Source organism: Setaria italica, chromosome IX (assembly GCF_000263155.2).
Source record: "Setaria italica strain Yugu1 chromosome IX, Setaria_italica_v2.0, whole genome shotgun sequence".
In the NCBI taxonomy this organism is placed as follows: domain Eukaryota; kingdom Viridiplantae; phylum Streptophyta; class Magnoliopsida; order Poales; family Poaceae; genus Setaria; species Setaria italica.
This window is the reverse complement of record NC_028458.1, coordinates 47,266,862-47,280,874: the sequence shown is the minus strand read 5'-3', so window position 1 is coordinate 47,280,874 and position 14,013 is coordinate 47,266,862. Positions and strand designations below refer to the sequence as shown.

Here is a 14,013-nt window from a genome sequence, read left to right as displayed (position 1 = left end):
ATTTTCTTTTTTATCTGTATACTTTTATGCTTGCCAGGTTTTGCCGCCGATTTTCTTTTCCACCAATAACACACCGCTGCGGTGAAAAAAACCTTGGGGAGGTTATAATGCATGCACATCTGTTATTTATTAAAAGGTTGTGATGGTCTTCAAATAACAAATAACAATGAAAGAACCAGATGCTTAATTGAAAGTACCTGTTAAAGCACCACTAGTAATATTTTGTTGCTCCTGCAAAACAAATGCACTTCTATTATTAATGGCATGTGCATTCAAATGTTCAAGTGAAGTTAGCTGGAATATTTCATTTCGTCAAACAGGTGATACCTTAATATAGAGCGATTGATGAAACTTTCTGGTTTCCTCCAGCTGTGACATCTCGTCTAAAACCCCATTGACCGATTTTGAGGTATCAGATGAATTAATGATATGCAAGAATCTGGTGGGGCAGCTAAATTTAGTCATACTTAACAATTACAGAAATATAAGCAACTAGAAAGGCTGCAAATTACCTCTGTAAGGTGGACTTGGTAAACCAGGAAGACCCTTTTCCATCCCCAGCCAATAAGAGTTTAAAAGTGCCACTTGATGTACAAGATTGGAATTTTTTGGCATCTTCCAGGTGCAGAACTAACTGATCGAAAGGACCAGATGCTATCAATTCTGTATTCCCCTTACTGCAAGCAATTGCCTCATACCTATACATGAAACATTCCACAAGAGAGCAGAGTTAAGCTTTATACCCAATTGTTAATCACAATATCCTAGCATAACAACAGGGAAAAGTAGTCTTGCACTTGACTAGATGGAACTATGAAAACTGAAGCACAATTACTTCGAGGATATGTGAACCCCTCTCATGGGAAAGGAAGGTAAGAGTATATGTAATGCTAGAGCATCACAAGAGTTAGGACACCTTCTGAAAAATCTTAAGAAGTACATTCCAAACAGGGGCCTATAAGCAAATGTTGGAGAAACAGTAATCAAGCGCTGCATAAATAGGCAACCAATGTAATCCAGCCTGTGTTCACCTGTTGTCAGGCGAGGATACTTGGAAGACAGCAGAATCAAGCTCCACGTTGCTAGCAACTTTCCTGTCCATTTCGCTCACAACCGTGAATAGTTGCCACTTTCAATACTACAACTCATCCAAACACAGCCAGTTCCTGCCCCGACTTCAATGCCCTGCAAACAACAGGAAGGACAGATAAAGCTCAGCAATCTGGCACAAGGAAACGTGTTCCAGATGAATCGATTGAAATACCAATGCCAAGCCACAGATGGCGATTGTACCAGAACATATAACCATATATGCTCCCAGTATCAGATCTGTACCAGTCATTTTCTACACGAAGGGGTGGAATAAGTAGTCAAGTAGAGAAGACAGTTACTGAACTAAATACCAAAACCACTGAAAACATCAGCCTCCTTTGTCAGGATCACAATCGCAGACAAATTACTAAACGATCAAGTTATCCAATGCCGAGTTTAACCAAATTCAAAATGCTTGTAGCTTCTGTCTCCATGCTCGCAGTCCATGCACTCAGCTCATGAGCACAGATCAGACAACCAGGAAATAACTACAAAGGGTAAAACGAAAGGATAAATTCTAATACCATAACTTCAGATCTTCCACCTGTCGTACCAAATAAAGCAACGGCCGCATTGCATAAACAAAACCAAATCCCTCACTGATCGGAAGCTGTTCGGCACCACGGGACCTCCCGGATCCAAAACCCCAAATCCAAACCAACAAAATCCAAAATCAAAAAACCCAAAGCCCCAGAGATCCAGCGGCAACCCGCCACGATTTGCGAGCTTCCAGCCGACAGGAATCGGATCCAGAGGCGACAGCGGCCGCTCGCCGACCCACCCCCAACGCTTCGAGCCGAAGCAAAGCCCCCCGGAAACCGCACAAAACACCCAGAAAAACGCCAGAAAATTGCGGCAGACAGGTGCCTCACCAGATCGAGCGCCGGCTTCCCGCATCCGGTCCGGCGCCGCCGCAAGCCAGATCGAGAATTCGAAATGCTAATAGGAAATTTCCCGGAGCTCTTTTTCTGGGGAGTTGCAGCGGAGCAGAGCGGGGAGCCGGGGGGGGGGGGAGTGATGGGTGGAAATGGACGCGAGGAAAAGGGACAAGTGGGGAAGCAGGGGTTTAAATGGCGGAGGTATGGAGTGGGAAATTGACACTGTGGTTTGCAGATATTTACTGTCCTGCCACTGGTGTTGTTTCGTGTGCTCCGTTCCGTGGAGTGCGCCCTGGGTTTTGAGTGCGGTAGGAAGGAAGCGGGCCGTCGGTCGGTGGGAGGCGTTCCGTGCAGCAGTATGGACCAAATGATTACCGGGTTATTGATTGTCTTTGAATTTTGAGGTGATCCAGCACACAACAGATTTGTAAAAATCACAAGGACGGAGTTCTGTGTTTAAAACGGTAGTAGTGTAAATAGTGTTGAGCTCTGCATATAAAAAGAGGCAAGAGCTGAGGCCCCATTTGGAAAAATGCCGTGCATGCGTTCGGAATAGAGGAATCGAACAAGGCCTTTCCAGCAGAACGGCAAGCTCGAATGTGCTGCAGGAAGAAAAAAAAAAGACCTCTAATCTCATGGGAATTTCCATGCAATGCTTGCGCTTGACTCTATGTGGTCGAGTGTCAGTTAGATAAACTAACATGTCATTTTTTTTCTTATACCATATTAGGAATATATTTTCTGATTCAACCCATCATTAGGTATGTGGGGGTTTTAATTCATGTGGTACGGATTTCTGCATCCCAAGCACATCCCCCGTATCATTTTCTCGGTGTTTTTCCATTATCTGTTTTCTCACTCCATTCCTAGTCTGTTCTTTTTTTTCTTTCCTTTATTTCCTATTTCTATTCCTTTTGTTCCAAGCATACTATGAAACTCTGGTTTTAATTGCTTCCAGTTTTGCCACAAACGTACCAGGATTAATGTAAAACCTGGGACAAAACCCTTTGGGAAAAGAATGAAACGGAGCAGTGGTGAGGGGGTATGACACCACACCACCAGTCCAGTGCTCAACTTTATCAAAAAAAAAAATCCAGTGCTCACACTGGAGAAGGTTCTAGCACGGGCGCGCACGGCGCGGTCCCGGCCTCGGATCGGTAAAGACCGTCCTCTCCCCCCTATCGTCCGTCTCTCCTCGCCATGAGGCATGAGCCATGATTTGTCATCCCCCGGACAAGGACCGGTAGAGAGGTACTGCCGCCGTCGCCTTCCGTAACGGTCCACGGCCGCGCGCCGCCTAGCAATCCGACGCCACCACACGCTCCCCTTCTCGGCCTCTCCCCATCGTCAGTCGCCAAAGCGGACGTGTGCCCCAGCGCGCGGTGCTCTGCTGCCGTGCTGCCTGCTGCCCACGTGCCGCCGGGGCCTAAACAAACCACCTCTCGCCGCGCCATTCCTGATTTCCGCCGGAAATCAGGAAGACCACGCGTCCGTCCATAGTACTCCACAGCCGCCGCACGGCTCTCCGTCCATGTGCGAGCCGAGCGCTCCGCTTGCCTGACAAAATCCGGGGTCGTAAATTTTTTGGTCCGTGCGGGTGTGCGGACGTTGCCGTGCCTTCAGCGGTTTAATTGTCTTAGGGGCGCGGTGCTGGCGGACACCGTTTTGGGCAATCTCCTGATCTACGCTATGTGCGCCATGGAGCTGCCGAAAGGTGCTCCGGAGGCCCTCGACACGAAACGCAGGGCGTTCTTATGGACAGGCGAAGAAAAGGCAAGCGGAGCACAATGTCTCGTCACCTGGGAGCATGCCTGCGTTCCAAAAGAGCTCGGCGGATTTGGACTGAAAAATCTGGGACTCCAAAACCAATGTCTCCTCCTCAAGTTACTGCATCGGCTGTTCCATACAACGAGCTCGGCCTGGGCGCGCTGGTTGAGGCAGCATGTCAACCTCGTCACGCTGGAGGGCGACGTCGCGGGGAGCCACTGGAACTCCCTGCGGGAGCTCCTACCGACGTACCGCACAATCAGCACAGTGCAGGTCCGGGATGGTGCTAGCACGTCGTTCTGGGACGACTCCTAGCTCCCAACAGGACCCCTGTCTGAAAGGCTGCCGACGCTCTATAGCCACGCCACCACTGCCGCCGTGTCGGTGAGACTTGAGAGCGGTGCTCCAAGTGGGCATCGACGGCTTCCTCCGGCCAAGGCTCACACGCACCGGGGCAGCGGAGAAGGAGAAGCTCCATGAACTGCTGGCCGAAGCTCACCTAAGCGCTGGAGACAACATCCGTACCTGCCCGCTGCAAGGAGCGCAGGGGCTGCTAAACACCTCGCTTCTGTACCGCACACTGATGGCCGCCGCCGAGCCGGAGACATGCGCCTTCGCATCCTACGTGTGGAAGAACAGAGCCCCGCCGCGCGTCCAGTTCTTCATCTGGCTCCTTGTCCAAGACCGGATACAATCACGCCACAACCTGCGGAGGAAGAACATCATTCAAGAGGCTACGTGCGAGCTGTGCAGCCATCCTGACAAAACGGCGGACCACATCATCTTCGCCTGTCCAACGTCTTCAGCTTTCAGGGCCCATGTTGGAATCGCCCAGCCAGAGCAGAGCTCGGTCCGAGAGCTGTGGCGCGCCCCTCTGCCCGGCAGCCTCCCGCAGCAGCACCCGTACCTTCCTCTGTTGTTGGCACCTCTGGAAACACAGAAACGGCGTCGTCTTCAACGAGCAACAACCGTGCCTCAGCAACATCCTACGTTCGTGCAGAGAAGATGCACGGCTATGGGCATCCCGCCTGCCGCGGGCGGACGCTCCCATCGTAGAATCCTGGTGTAATTTGCTCTCCCCCGTGTAATCACAACCACGTGAAAAATCCCCTCCACAAAACCCTCCGAACTTCTGTAATATCTACTATGCCGAAGTTTTTCGGCCAAAGGCAGTGACAAATTCAGGTGGGGGAGCCTTCAACAAACACACCCCCCGGACCGTAAAAAAAAAGTTGTCTTAGGCGGGCTCGCTCATCCGTGTCTCGGCTGCCCTAACTTTGTGATGTGACGACGATTGCATGAACACGAAAACCGGCGCGGCACGAGGTCAAACACACCTCAGGCCGCAATGATCGCGGGGAGGGTCCCCGTCGCAGCGATCGTCTACCTAATGTGACCGTTTGATCCTCCGTCGCTGGGATGTGAGGTGTGCAGTGCGCATCAACTCATCAAGGGCGTCCTGGCCGTATACCCACTAGGGTGTAGTTCGTGGCATTGTTAGGCGTAATTGCGTTCAGACAACGTTAATCATGGCCGTATAAACAGCACGGCTCCGTTTTGAAATTTAGCAACAGCGTATGCCGTGTTCCGGCTGCTGGCCGGAACGGGATCCTCCTCCTGCAACGGTGGAGGAGCTGGCCCCGCCGGCCCGCCAGGGAGAAGAACTCGCGGCCACAACAAGCCGTGGTGGGGGCTGGGACACGGACTGCGGAAATCGTGCGCTGCGCTCCGCTGCGGTGCGCACGGCCGCACATGCCATGTCTGGCTAGCTGCTCCCCTCGACTTTTGTTTACTCGCGTGTCCACGGAGCCGGGTGTTTTATTGGGAGAAGCCTTACTGTTGGAGCGCCCGATGCCTCTCTTCCTTTACTTCGGGGAGCCCAGCTGATGCCAGGAATATGGGCAACAATATAAATTTTACTTATCGCGAGTTAGCACTGCACTCTACTGCAGTCGTCACTGAGCTTATCCTGCGTTACGGCAACAATGCCACATCTGAAAGCTGAGCCATTTTTCCTTCGCTAACGCGATGGTTATTTTCTGCCACCATGTTTACCAGAATGAAGTTTTTATTAACTAAGCGGTGGATGGAAAAAAAACGTGTTCTCTTAAAGAAAAAAACATGTGCTTAGATGTAATTGACTAATTAGAATGGCAGACAGATATAGAAGAGTGTTGTTCTTTTTAGTATTGGTATAGGGTGTAAAATGTAACAATGGACACTGCTGTACTATTCGACACGGCGCATTCAGTAGAAGAATGTCATGGGCATGCAGTAGATCCTCGCCCTCCTCTCTTTTCTTGATGGCGTTAACGAGTTAAAGTCAGAATAACGTGTTTCATCAAGATAGCGAGTTGTGAGCATCTTGCCCCTCTGGCCGTAATAAGGTCGAACCTGAACGTTGCGCAATGCACATGCATGTGAAAAGAACTTATGACCCGTTCCAGCTTTTCATCTAGAGCCTCCTCTGAGTCCCAGAGAAAGAAACGCCCCTATAGGCTATAGCTGGAGGGTTGGAAAAGCCGGCCTCGAAAGCGTTGGCCTACCTCATGTGCCGCCATGTGAGGGGATTGACAGAAGGTAGCTGCCTGGAGCAAAATAGCACCCGGCAATGGGTATCGTCTTTTGTGATTGCTACCCGCTGCAATGCCTGGATGCTGCAGGTATTTGGATGCATGGGCTGCGCTCCTGGAAAGCCATCATCACTCTGCAGCAACGATTCTGTACAGGTATAAAATAGCCTGGGTAATCCTGGATTAGGTGCGTGCATGGTGAGTAATTTACTGCCTTTACTGGAAGAAAAAGGTTATGTACATGTACGTAACCTTTGCTAGTTTAGTGTCTCGAACACACTTCGATGTCGTAGTCAGATCACTGCTAGTCGCTTTATTTGGTGGAGTCTACACTTTAGCGTTCCGTTGTTTACTCAGAAAGTCGTTCACTGTGCTTCAGTCAAGATATGGAGTGGCCTTTAAAAACGAGATAGCAGCCTCGTAGGTAGCCTTATCGCCTTATTAATTAGCCCATGCCGTGCAAGCAGCAGCCATATGCTTTTCAAGCTTCTGCTACACCCTCCACACAATTAATCAAGAACATGAGTAATTCCCCGGGCTCGACCGCTTCAGGTTCGATTAGAATTAGGTGACGGAAAACGGCAGCACGGTGTGCCGTGCTAGTAGCCAGTGGTACTGCAGGTCCGGAGCAATTGACCACGGCCGCGGCCGTTGTGTGCGTGTGCAGCGTTAAGACGTTGCTGTTGGCTATTGCCATGCACGGATCGGACGGTCCGTAACATCCCGCGACCCGCGTCGTCGTAGCATGACTCGGGACGGATCGGCCACCAGCAGGCCATTGATTACTCAAAGCGGCACGCTTTTTTTCTCCGCGGGGGGTGGTGACGTGGTGCGCGCGAGAAAAAGCCAAAAAGGTCGCTGCTAATGGCATCCTTTGTTGCTTTGCTTCCACCGACAGGCTACGCGGCATATTAACGTGCTCGCTCCTACCAGCAGGCTACCACTACCACTACCAGCTCCTTTGGCCTTTGCTTGCGCCGGCGGTCGATGTGTGATGGCTCGATGCACAGTACATATGACAAAGACAAAGGTGGTGTTAAGACTCAAAGAGTCGCAACTCGCAACAACTACGATGATGGCATGTGCAGTACAGTAGCTAGTACGAGGAGAGAAGCTTGCTGAAGGCACGAAGCTGTTCAAGATACGGTTCCACGCATCGAAAGGCCGTGCACTGCCATTAAATTTGTATGCACGTACATAATTTAATTAAAACTGTTCCCTGACCTATAGTAGTAAAATCCCCGAAATTAAAATCTGTGGGTTCTCCATCTACTACCGGGCTCACATGTTAATGGCAAACACGGTGACGCTAGCTTCCGCGGGAGCGGCATGGACGCATGGATCGGCCACCGCCCAACTGCCACAACGCACCGAGGGCCAAGGCTAAAGCCAGCGCTCCAGCACTCCAGCAGTGGTGGCAGTTGGGCCGGGACTGACGCGTAGGCGATAAGGAAGCAGCGGCCGTGCGTGTCCGCCTGCACGTGGGGCCAGCGTAATCCTGGCTAGCGACACCGCCGAGGTCAGTCGCTGATCACTCATCAGTAGTGCTGCCGCCGTGGCCACATGCCCATGCACTTGCTCATGAGCCGTGCCTGTCGCTGCTGCTGAGTGCCGACTGCTGTTGCCTTGCGTGCGAGTGCATGACAGACCGATAGATGCTGCCGGGCATGGATATGATGTGCAGCCGTGTACTCGCGTGCAAGGGAAGTTTCGCAATACTTGCATCAGCGAATCGATCGGCTTCGGCTACGATGGAATTCACCGTGACGCAAGCTAGGCGAGCGCGGCAGCGCGCCTGACCAACCAAAGAAGGCACTCACGGCCTATACGTGATCAGTGGCGGAGCTAGGATAGGAAAAGAGAGGGGGCAATAAGACATCAAATGCAAAGGAGAGGAGGCGGATTAGCATATTATCAGGGCTTAAACCAGTAAAATTTAACACTTCATTAAGAGGGGGGGGGGGGGGGGGGCATGGCCCTCTTTGGTCCTCACTAAGCTCCGCCAGTGTACGTGATGATGGTGATTCTGAGGGCGTAATGCGCTCCACCAAAGCCGGATCGCATGGAATGCGCAGCAGGGGCGATGCAAGCAAAGCAAGCTTTCGCGCGATGCCGCACCCTTGTTGTAACATGAACAAGCCGCCAAGTTACATGCAGACGGACACGCGGCCGTGCGCACCTTTTTTGAATAGTCTTTGATCCTCTCCTGTGGATTTTTTTTCTTGGTACAAGGAAGGAGATGGTGGCATGTTATGCGTTGTCGAGGAGCGAATTAAAAGAGGTGGGTCATCAAGTCATGGGCTCATGGCCACACCAAGATTTTGGTGGTAACGAGAGGCCAAAGCCATTGTGTGGACAGTGAACACCGAACGGCATGGTCGCATGGACGACAAGCCGGAGGCACATCATGATTCATCATTCCTGATGCTTACACCTGAATCATGACGTGGGTAAACAGGTGCCGGCATGCAGGGAATATCGCAGGTCGTGGCCACGCTGCTTGCCTTGCCGGGAATGGATGTACACTGTACATACTCGCGAGAAATTAGCAGCATTTTGGCGTGTGCTAACTCCTGCTGCGACTGGCGAGCCGCTTTAAAATTTCAGCTAAAACAAAATCTAAAAGAAAAGAATTCCCTCCTGTCAATCATGTTCGTGAGAATGTGGTGGATATTGCGTCGTGCGTGATTAGTGATTTACATCTGGGCCAAAGTTCTTCTTGATGGATCGGTACTTACGGCCCTTAAGCCTGATAGATAGCCCAAATGAAAGTGGTCAAGCTAGGCGCCCACCCTGCAGAATCGGCCCATTACAATTCATTTCAATCGTTGGGTGTTCGGATAATCGAGATCCTTATCACATTAAATTTTCGGGTGCTAATTAGAATACTAAACATTAGAATACTAAACATGAGTTAATTATAAAACTAATTGTACAGATGGAGGCTAATTCGCGAGACGAATCTATTAAGCCTAATTAATATTTGTCTCGCGAATTAGTCTTATCCGTGCAATTAGTTTTATAATTAATCTATATTTAATACTATTGATCAGTATCTAAACATTCGATGTGACGTGAACTACTTTATGGGGCGTTTGGTTTCTCGAGCTAAAGTTTAGTCTATGTCACATCGAATATTCGGAGGCTAAGTAGGAGAACTAAACATAAGTTAATTATAAAACTAATTGCACAGATGGAGGCTAAACAGCGAGACAAATCTGTTAAGTCTAATTAATCCATCATTAGCAAATAGTTAATGTAGCAGCACATTGTCAAATCATGAACTAATTAGGCTTAATAGATTCATCTTGCCGTTTAGCCTCCATATGTATAATGAGTTTCATAAATATTCTGTGTTTAATACTCGTAATTAGTATCTAAATATTTGAGGTGACATATGCTAAAAATAAATATTGGAGGTGACCGGGAGCCAAACGAGTCCGTGGAACCACCTTTACACTCGCCAAGTGCCCCAAGCTGCGCCCACCCTGCAGGCTGCAGATAAGGCTCTCCGCTTCCGGCATCCGGCCTTCCGCCTCCGCAGTCCGCACCCTCCCTCTATCCTCTCCGGGTCCGGGACGCCCAGTCCACTTCAGCTCGGTCCGACACCGCGACTCCACCGCCGGCGCCGCGCGGAGCCAAGCCGAGACCGGAGCCAATGGTGGCTCCCGCGACGCTCTCCCTCCGCCCCTGCGCGGCCCCCGCGCCGCCCCGCACCGCGCTGCCCCGCTCCCGCGCCTGCTTCGCGCCCGGCACCCGTCCGTCCCCTTCCGTCGCCGTCTCCCACCCGCCGCGGCACTTTGGTAGTCTCCGCCGAGCCGTCGCCGTCGACTCCGAGCAGCAAGGCTCCCACGAGCCTCCCGAGCAGGTATGATTCCCTGATTCCCTCTTGTTGCACACCACTCCATGGCATATGCGCGGAGAATTCAGTTGTTGTGACGTGGCGTTCGCGGACAGGAGAAGAAGCCCAAGACGTACTACTTCCTGGTGGCGAACGCCAAGTTCATGCTGGACGAGGAGGAGCACTTCCAGGAGCAGCTCGCCGAGAAGCTGCGCAACTACGCCGAGCGCGATATAGAGCGCGACTTCTGGCTCGTCATCGAGCCCAAGTTCCTGGACAGGTTCCCCAACATCACTAAGCGCCTCAAGCGCCCCGCCGTCGCGCTTGTCTCCAACGACGGCAACTGGATCACGTGAGTGTCTATGCATCCAACAAGCCCTGCTTAAATACCACCCAAATGGCCAAATGTATATGCTTGCCTTGCCTCGTGATTTCTCCAAAGCCAGCGATCGCTTTATTATGGCGCCGTGTGAATATGCCACTGTCATAGTGTCATGCTCATAGAGCTTGCAAATCTAAAAAATGCCTGCGATTGTAATTGTCAGACAATCAGCATCTTCCAATGGCCAGCATTGGCTTTTGGTGTGCGGTTCGCATCTGATTGCACCTTACCATCTAGCTGTAATATGTTTACTGTCAACAGTCAATGGCACCACTTGAAATGTGGGTATACCTACAGCATTAGCCCTTGGTAATCCTGCAACATAGTTACGTTCGGTCCACACTCATCAGCAAGTGACCTTTGAATGTGCTGACCTTATGATATCTGTGAGGCTGTGACTATGTGCATCCTAACATGATGTCAGTGGCCACCACCATCTTTGTCCTGCTGCTATCGATATGTCTAGTCATAGACAAATAATTCATAAGCTAAAGACACACTGAGATGATCAATGGCAGGTTACCTTTTGGTCTATTTCTGTCCATTTTTTCAGCTGATGTGGCAGTCGTGCAGTACTGAACCCTTAATGTTCTTCATTCCTTTCTTTCACTTCCACAGTTTCATGAAGTTAAGGCTAGACAGGGTCTTACAAGGCCAGTTCGACGCAGAATCAGTTGAAGAGGCATTGGCTTCTAACCCTGTTGAGTTGAAATTTGACAAGCCTGAGAAATGGACAGCTCCATATCCTAAATATGAGTTTGGATGGTGGAAGCCCTTCTTGCCTCCAAAGTCCAGCAATGGCACGGCATAGAGATAAGCAGCAATCTGTACGAGGAATGTAAGATTTCTTCCATGTAAGTGATGAATGTAATTTAATTTTGATGATGAGTATGTAGCACTTGAGGTTGTACGAGTACAGTTAGCTGAATTAGATGCAGAGCTTTGGTAATACCAAATAATCACCAATTTTTTTAGAAAGTCATGGTTTTGTTATGGCTGATGGCATCTTTTCTTGATAGATGCACATTTCTGTGTAGGTTATAACACAAGGCACTGACCACTTGCTCAGTCTACCAGGCAAAAAGATACCTCTGAGTCACAAATAAGTAAAATTTTATTCACATTGCTTCCTGTCCTGAAATAAAAATAGAGGTGTATTCTTTTTCCTTTTCTTTTCTTTTCTTTGTGGGGGTGGGTTGGGGGGTAGGGGGGTCATAATAGGAAAGACTAACCACGTAAACGCTCATAGTATGACGGCACTACTAATAGCCATATCCAAGGCCTAAACCGACAGGAAAATCTGTTGCCATTTTGTCAATTTTAAATCACCATGGAATTGGGCTCAGGCAGATAGGCACACATAGATACAACTAACTGGTTTTATAGATATACCAAACGCTGATAATTATTGAAGATACGCTTTGTTGCTAAAAGCGTGTAATGGTATGAAGTTAGTCATGCCAAGAAAGATGAAAAGTAGATCATAGCAGAAATCAGCATGTTCATAATAATTCAGTTGATAGATAAACTGGATGTCTAATGTTCAGAAAGCTTATTAGAGCATTGGACGCACGACAGAAGTGCAGTACCTACATCATTGGGGGAGATAACCACAACAGTTAGAACTTAGAACACACTGAAATAACGAGTCATCAACTGCATTCTGACGATACACACATGATTAATTCCCAAGCTACCAAACTAACACAACCCATAGTACTTGAAAACTTGGCACAAGTTACTGATCTTGTGGTTGCTCCTCCAGTCTTTAGATGCTCCAGAACCTGCAGAATCAAACGAAATTAATGCCCAAGGATTCATGGCAAATTAAGCTGAAAATGGTAATCATAATATAGAAGAAAGTGATGTGCAGGCATGAAGTGCTGCACATCATGCAATGATGCAAGCATGTGGAGAAGTGGGTTTCTTTGAGTGTTTTGTTAGCTTGCTGCCGGTTAAGAAACACATTTGCTTGGCTGGTGCAGCAGTCTTGAAGTGGGTTTCTTTGAAAATTCGGTTAGTTTGCTGGCACTGAAGAAAAGAATTGCTTGGTTGGTGTAGCGATCTTCACGTGCTCAGTAGGTAGCCATGGGAAGACATGGCCCATGTGGAGCTGCCAAGACTCCATTTTTGCGCATGCATGTGGGTTATGCTGGTATGTCAATGATGAATATATAAAGAACTTTAGAGTCCTTGCAATGAGTTGTGTTATTGCTAAGTAGTAGCTTATGAATAAAAAACCATGTCATGGACATAGTTATAGATGTTTGCAGGACCGGAGAAGTAGACATTTTAAAATGGCTCATTAACCAGGCCTTTTTATTTTATTTTATTTTTTTTGGCTAATTCATTCACTTAAACACTGATTCACGGAAAAATGAGGGGCAAAAGTATATACAAAAGGAACGCTTTCAAATGACGAAACTGCTATGTTTTCTAAAAAGAACCTTTTCAAGTGACGCATCTGAATATGTAGACACGCCGATAGAGTGAGGGAGAGGCATAGGTGAGCGAAAGCACCAAGAAAGTGAAGGAAGATCAACTTGGAGGGAAGCGGTCAAGGTCAACGTTCTTCTTACATGTGTAATATAATGTGGTTAAATAAATCAAGAACAGGAAACAATGCCTGTGGGGCTTTGTTGTTGCCCCAAATTCTGAAGACTACGACCATAAACGGAGCAAAATCAAGAACAAGACGAATCCACTGCGCGATCAAGAAGAAGAAGCACCGGGTTGAAGAGAAGCGCTGCCTAGATACATACATACATGGCAACACGACGCAGGAGTGCTGCAGCTAGGCGCCCCACACGGTGATCCCCTGCATCATGTTCTTGAACTCGCTGAAGTCGACGCGGCCGTCGCGGTCGGCGTCGACGTTGCAGATCATCTCCTGCACCGTGGCCAGGTTCCGCGCCTCTGGCAGGCCGAGCTTCTTGAGCACGGCCTGGAGCTCGGCGGCGGAGATGTAGCCGTCGCCGTTCTCGTCGAACACGCGGAAGGCCTCCTTCATGTCCCCCTCGTCGTCCTCCTCGGGCACCTCCTCCGGGATGGGGCCGAACAGCGCGTCCCCGAGCGCGCGGTGGAGGGACTCGAAGTCGTCGAAGCGGAGCCCCGCGGCGCCGGCCGGGATGTAGCCCCCGACGGCGGCCTCCAGGCCGGAGCGGTCGGCGCCGAGGCCGAGCGCGTCGAGCGCCGAGGCCATCTCGTCGAGGGTGATCTCGCCGTCGCCGTTGCGGTCGAAGAGGTCGAACACGCGGCGCAGGCGCAGTGCGTTGAGGCTGCCGTTCCGGAGGCGGAACGACGGCGAGGGCTTCTTGGACAGCGACGGCTTCGCGGCGGCGGGAGGAGGAGCGGCGTTCTCCATCGTCGCGTGGACTCGCGGCGCCCCTTTCTCTTCCTTTCTTCGGCGGTTTGTGGGCGTTGCAAATGCGAGGGGTGGATTTTTCTCATGTGGACGAACTCTTCCATCGGTATGGTAGA

At 50.0% G+C, this 14,013-nt stretch overlaps 3 protein-coding genes across 5 annotated transcripts in view; 1 reads left to right on the top strand and 2 right to left on the bottom strand.

The window, feature by feature from the left end:
• Positions 1-2,114, bottom strand: part of LOC101771346 (flocculation protein FLO11) — a 6,756-nt gene extending 4,642 nt beyond the window's left edge. The window contains exons 1-5 of one of the 2 annotated variants that reach the window (XM_004984440.4): positions 1,965-2,114; positions 1,032-1,185; positions 513-698; positions 328-439; positions 198-231 (exon numbers count right to left, since the gene is read on the bottom strand). In XM_004984440.4, the coding sequence (XP_004984497.1) occupies positions 198-231; positions 328-439; positions 513-698; positions 1,032-1,102 (403 nt within the window). In that variant the 5' untranslated portion in view covers positions 1,103-1,185; positions 1,965-2,114. Of the gene's footprint in view, positions 1-197; positions 232-327; positions 440-512; positions 699-1,031; positions 1,186-1,293; positions 1,528-1,964 lie in introns of those variants that run through there. The other variant, XM_012842730.2, reaches the window with a different exon arrangement.
• Positions 2,115-9,742: 7,628 nt separating this feature from the next.
• Positions 9,743-11,526, top strand: LOC101770953. Its single transcript, XM_004984439.3, has 3 exons — positions 9,743-10,178; positions 10,268-10,503; positions 11,152-11,526. Exons 1-3 carry the CDS (start codon positions 9,969-9,971, stop codon positions 11,342-11,344), a joined length of 639 nt encoding a protein of 212 aa, XP_004984496.1. The 5' UTR covers positions 9,743-9,968; the 3' UTR covers positions 11,345-11,526.
• Positions 11,527-12,017: 491 nt separating this feature from the next.
• Positions 12,018-13,981, bottom strand: LOC101770281 (probable calcium-binding protein CML27). 2 transcript variants are annotated; one of them, XM_004984437.3, is made up of 2 exons: positions 13,296-13,981; positions 12,018-12,317 (listed from the first exon to the last, which is right to left on the bottom strand). In XM_004984437.3, the coding sequence occupies exon 1, from the start codon at positions 13,895-13,897 to the stop codon at positions 13,328-13,330; it is 570 nt and encodes a 189-aa protein (XP_004984494.1). In that variant the 5' UTR covers positions 13,898-13,981; the 3' UTR covers positions 12,018-12,317; positions 13,296-13,327. The 2 variants fall into 2 exon arrangements, with proteins under 2 accessions (XP_004984494.1, XP_004984495.1); XM_004984438.2 differs by having other exon boundaries at positions 13,300-13,981.
• Positions 13,982-14,013: the final 32 nt, after the last annotated feature.

Bases quoted from the DNA above. Each gene is read 5' to 3' on its own strand.
- LOC101770953 (XM_004984439.3), top strand. From the start codon at position 9,969: ATGGTGGCTCCCGCGACGCTCTCCCTCCGCCCCTGCGCGGCCCCCGCG. The intron at 10,179-10,267 runs GTATGATTCCCT...GTTCGCGGACAG, and splicing joins CCCACGAGCCTCCCGAGCAG to GAGAAGAAGCCCAAGACGTA. The intron at 10,504-11,151 runs GTGAGTGTCTAT...TCACTTCCACAG, and splicing joins AACGACGGCAACTGGATCAC to TTTCATGAAGTTAAGGCTAG.
- LOC101770281 (XM_004984437.3), bottom strand. From the start codon at position 13,897: ATGGAGAACGCCGCTCCTCCTCCCGCCGCCGCGAAGCCGTCGCTGTCC.